The sequence below is a fragment of the Arachis duranensis genome, unplaced genomic scaffold (assembly GCF_000817695.3).
Source record: "Arachis duranensis cultivar V14167 unplaced genomic scaffold, aradu.V14167.gnm2.J7QH unplaced_Scaffold_232081, whole genome shotgun sequence".
In the NCBI taxonomy this organism is placed as follows: Eukaryota; Viridiplantae; Streptophyta; class Magnoliopsida; order Fabales; family Fabaceae; genus Arachis; species Arachis duranensis.
The window spans coordinates 4,199-9,990 of NW_026264847.1; the positions used below are offsets into that span (position 1 = coordinate 4,199).

Below are 5,792 nucleotides of genomic sequence, written 5' to 3' on the forward strand. Positions count from 1 at the left end.
AAAAAATAATTTCTTACTTACAAAAGATTTATGAAATTAAAATGGTTTTATCAAGTTACTTAGTTCCAATTTGATCAAATTTAAAAAAGATTCGTATCATTGAATCCTTTCAAAACTATATTCATGTTTGCTGCAACTACCCAAGACAAAATAGCATTAATTGTCCTAACTGTATACATGATTTTATCCATATAATTACATATATATTTCTTGCTATAACATAAAATAACAACAAACAGGGTAAAACTGTTTATAAGGCAACTAAACTGGAAAAATTCCTATGAAATACTCATGGATGAGCTTCACTTCAATAGCTTGAGACCACTGAACACAGTGAACATGATGCCTCTCATATTGATTTGCAATATGGAATCTTGATAAAACAATTTCCTTCAAATCAATCCCAGTTTGTTTGGTATCATCAGCTAAACTTATAAGATCATTATCAACAAATAACTTGGGATTATCATATGTACTCAGCCCCTTCAGCTTCAAAGTTGATTTCCATTTAAAGCAGTCATCCTTTGTATTTATAATGCTCCATATGCATATAGTATAATTATTTTCATCTTTTGGGTGAGATAAAAAAGAAACAAACCCCTGATATCTTAGTAGAAATTGACATTTTGATCTATATCTGTCACGTATGGGAAGGATGTAAAAAGTTTTCTTTATGATAGAATAAATCAATATAGAATCTGCAAACTGATAATCTTCACCAGTGAAATGAATCCAAAAGATCTGACCATTTTCAGCAACATAATCAGGCCCAACCTTTCCTCTCATACCTTCACTTGCACTTATTTTGGTCCATTGTTGATCTTCAGAGGAATAGACACTATAGAATATTAAATCTTCCTGCAAATTCCTTTTGAAGGTGTGAAGTATGCAATAATGCATGCTTTTCGGAAAGTAAGCAAAAGCAAAAGCTGGAAAAAAAAACCTTGAACCCCAAGAATTTTGGTGGAGGAATTTGTCTCTTTGATCTAGTAAATGCATTCCAAACTATTATCTTTGCTTCATGTTGCAACATGTTATAAGAAAGACATATATTGCCATTCTCTATGCCTATTACCATCAGTTTGTCAGCATCACCCAACTCTGCTAGTAGTGAAAAAAATAATCAATTACCTCGTTTTGGATCGAGTCTAATGAAGCAATTTTTTTCCCTTTCCAGGTTGGAAAGAAAACATGAATTAGAATGGAAGGATGAGCCTTTGAGAACAGTTGATAATACTTTGAGACAAACTCAAAAGCTGATAGCGTTTTTCTCCAGTCATGTGACAACAATTTGCACCTGCACACTGTAGCAGGATCAGTTTTGCATAAAATATAGATGATTAAATCTTTAGGTAATGAAGGTATTGCAAGTTTGTGAGCTACATCATAGTTTTCCATGTTACAAAGAGAATATCATAAGTTTTTTTCTTCCAACTGTGAAAGGCTGAGTTTATCGAAATAACTAAAAAGAGAGGGTTAAGGTCAATTGGAAGAAAACCACTTGAACAGCTGGGGTGGATGTAGCTTATTTTGGCCTTATTTTATCATATAAGTAAGTCAAATATGAAAATTGATATTAATATTATACCTGTTAGAAAATAATTTTTAATCAAAGTTGCATTTAAAGAAATCCAGTCGGTGAGGTGATTGTTCTCTGAGCAGATAAGATCACCATTTTGTGAAAACATGATGTCATGGGCTATATAGGTCTTAGTGGGTAATACCCAATACAATCACTCATTAATTAGCCTAATTTACTTTGCAAAGGAAATAGAAAAAGATGGGAGTTTAGTTACTTTATCTCTTTACTTATAACTAAAATTTGTTTAACTGTCCTGGACTAAGTCTTCTACTATTTCAAACTAAGTTAGCGGAAGTAGTTAATATTTAGTATAATAACTAAAAGTATATATATATATTGGATATAGAAAGGTAACTTCACAACTAAAAAATATTAAACATTTTAAATAAATATTGACAATACATTAAATAATAGATATTTAGTAATATGTTTAGGAATAATTTAATTTTTTGTATAATTTTTATATAGTTTTTGTGTAAGTATTTTCGAAAAGTTTTTTTTTGTTATCAAACAGTAGATTAATTATCGGAATATTGATCATATTTGTATATACCTTAATAGTGTGCAATAAATATTTAGTAATAATTTTATTTTTTGTATCATTTTTATATAGTTTTGTGCAGGTATTTCCGAAATTTTATTTTGTTATCAAACAAAAGATTAATTATCGGAAGATGCATGATATTTGTATATACCTTAATAGTATGATGTTTTGGGAGTTTTGAATTTTATTATTTGTAATTTTTTTTAAGTTAAATAAATTTTATATCTTATACTGTATCAAGGTTTGCTTTTGATTAAATCACTGAAATCAATGTTTTATTATGATAGTAATGAAAGCTTTTTTTTAATTAAACTACACAGATCATGACTTATTATTTTTATCTTTTTTACTTCATTGGCATACCAAAAGGTTTGAAGTTTATAATCCTATCAACTATTTGTATTTTATTCTGAAGTTGTCATTAGTTAATCACAATGCATGAACTCTGTTTCTACTTTAAATTGTAGGCTGTCATAGGTAGTTGATTTATTTTATTAACCAAATACTACATTAAATTTTGTTTAAAAAAAGTTTAAAATGGTGACGTTTCTTATTTTTCTGCATTTGCTCTTATAAAGCATGAAAAATTGAGTACAAATTAATTTTCACTTGAAAAGGAGAATTATTAACTTCCTAATAATTTTCAGGTATAGTTTATAATATTTTATGAAGTTGATTAATTAATACTTAATTTATATGAAAAGATTAAAATTTTTTCTGATATCCTACTAAATTCTATTTATCTTGAATTTAGTTAAACTCTTCTTTTATTACAATGGTAAAAGAAATTTTTCATAAAACTTTGTTGATTACCAAAAGTGTTGAAATTAATATTTTATACTGAAAAAATTTTAACATGTAGCTTGTTTTCTATGCTTGATCATATGAAGCATATAAATAGTTGAGTACAAAATACATTTTACCTTACAAAGGAAATTATTAAATTTCTTGTAATTTTCATGTATTATTTATAATATTTCTGAAAAGGTTCATTAAGTAATATTAAATTTAAAAGAGAAAATATTTTTTTAGATTTCTAATATTTAGTAAAAAAAAGTTTAGTTTCATAAAGAATTTGGCAAAAAATATTAAATTGTTAAAATAAAGATTCATAACACTCATGGCACTTATAGCTTTCTAGTACTCAACTTAATTGAACAACAAATATTTAGTAGCTGTTTTATTCATATTTTAGAATCTTTATTAATTTTTTTTCATGCATGTATTTTTAAATTATTAATTTCATAATAATAATTTCATAATCTTTATTAATTTTTTACTCTTTATAGTAGTTTAGGAAGCTTCTTTCTTAATGTCACCGTTTTTTATTATGAATTTGGATTATTTATGGTAGGTAACTTTTTTTTTTCTAAGTTGAAAGTTTGAAAAATAATATTATCAATTGTTATGAAAGCTCAGTTACCTCATATGTTGATTACTTAATTATGCCAACAAACATCACACGATCACTATACGAACATGCTCATTCAACAGCAAAAACATAAACATTAAAATACATAAGTAGAAATGTCTAAAAACATCTCACACAAGCAACATGACATAGCAACAACAAACACACATTCCATTACAAACCTAGAAAGAAAGAAAAAACTTAATTAGAATCACACCAGATGCATAGACCTAACACAATACGATCATTAAAGAACCAAACTTGCATATCACACCGGGAATAGTCCTGGGTAGAATTTGTGTAGTGTCCATAATTTGACTACATTGTCATAATTAACCCATTGAAGAGTCTTCTTTGAGCCAGTAACTGGACTATAACGGCGTATATGAAAGTGAGTGAATCTGAAGTCATGTATATCTTCAACTTCTAGATGTCTTTCCTTAATCTGAATAATATCATCATCAACAATGGTAGCAGGTATGTAAGACGGCCCAATGCCACTGTAGGAAAATAGTTTAGTCCAGTTAAAGCTAGAACTATTCTGGTCAAGTTGCCAAATGACTGAGTTATATGAGTAATCATCACCAATATTAGCAGCAACACATAGGTGCCCACTTCGGACTAAAAGAGTATGGGAACCTTGAAGTCCTTCATTTGGAAGTGAAATCTGATCAAAGGAGTAAGTGATAATATTGAAAGAAACTATATAAGGAGGCTGAATATCCTCTTCGTCAGTAATGACACTAACCCAATAAACAACACCATTAACTGACACATAGGCTGGATTCAACCTACGTGCATTCTCTGGGCATGGAACTGTAACATTCCAGTTTCTTCTAAAACTTGTGTACATGGTTAAAACACATGTGGAGCTATCTGGATTTTCCATGTACACGTGCAGCAGAGCATAGTCAAGCGTGTTTGGATAGTACAGAAAAGAGTAAAGAAAAGCACAACCTTCACAGTAATGTTTATTAGGGTCAGAAATGATTTTAGAGTAACGGGAGATCGGATTCCAGGTGAGCAAGTAGCTTTTGTTACCCATAGAAGAGTAGCGTATACAAACAATGCCATTTTCAACTCCAACTATCTGGAACCAACCTTCAGCAGTTAACAGGAATGGGAAGTGAAGTGGAGAAGTCTCACCAGTTAAGGCACTCATATTCATGACCCAGTCTAGTGACTTTGTCCAATCAGAAGAGTAGCCAAAGTGAGCAAAGATGGAACAACCCTTGCTCTTCCACCTTCTTGCAATCTCTTCTAAAAAAGCATATGAACTGAGATTTTTTCTCCAAAACCTGCATGTTGCTCGAGTATTGAGAATGGTAGATACATCACACAGATAAAAAATTTCCAACATAATCTCCATCGGAAGATCTGGAATGTTAACCCTTTTAGGAGGAACATCACTCATGGTGGTATTTTTAGTAATGAAATACTGGCTTATTGTAGAGGGAAGAAGGATGAGTAGAAGACTTATTTGAGTGTTTTAGTTTAACTGTGAAGACTTATTTAAGTTCTGATATAGTATTTATAGAATGATGTATGTATCACTTATAGGATAATAATATTAAGGTCACCTGCCTAATGCCTTTGAGTAAACTAAATATGGAAAAAAAACAATGCTATCAACAAATAGAGAAAAAGAATATTCATTGATTCTCAGATTAATGTTACCAATTAATTAATGAAAAAGAGAATGCTTGATCCTATTTGGTGAAGACATGTCAATGTTGGAGATTGTTTTTATCTCAAATTATTTTTTGAAATGCAATTAAGTTGTGAAATGGACTATATAAGTTAAAGCATTGCATATGTGTTCCTTGACTTAATTCTACTTATATCCTTTGCTTCTGCAGATATATACTACATTGTTGCTTTGTTTTTTTAGTAAATAGATAAGCTTTCTTTATTCATTTATATAACTACAATATTATAATAGACTCCTTTATTGTTAAATTAGACCAATATATGAAATGGGTAATTATTTGGCCAGTCAAATCATTGGGTTTCACCAGGTATTAATACATAATCTAAATTGAGAAAATCCCTGATGCAATTTTCATCGATTATTGGGTTTACTTTAATAAGCTTCAGACCACTGACACACATTTAAAGAGATAATATCTCTCATGTTGATATGAAACCACTCATTAATTGAAGATAGTAAAGAAATCATTTCTAGATACTTTATCTCATCTCTTTAACTAAGGTTTGTTTGGTTCTATTGTTCAAGAAATCTTTCCCAAGGTGAG

General features: G+C 29.5%; 1 protein-coding gene across 1 annotated transcript; it reads right to left on the reverse strand.

The window, feature by feature from the left end:
* Positions 1-3,805: 3,805 nt before the first annotated feature.
* On the reverse strand, positions 3,806-4,951 carry LOC107472655 (F-box/kelch-repeat protein At3g23880-like). Its single transcript, XM_016092157.1, has one exon. The coding sequence runs from the start codon at positions 4,949-4,951 to the stop codon at positions 3,806-3,808; it is 1,146 nt and encodes a 381-aa protein (XP_015947643.1).
* Between the last annotated feature and the right edge of the window lie 841 nt (positions 4,952-5,792).

What these genes read in the sequence shown, in the direction of transcription:
- LOC107472655 (XM_016092157.1), bottom strand. Translation starts at nt 4,951, where the DNA reads ATGAGTGATGTTCCTCCTAAAAGGGTTAACATTCCAGATCTTCCGATG.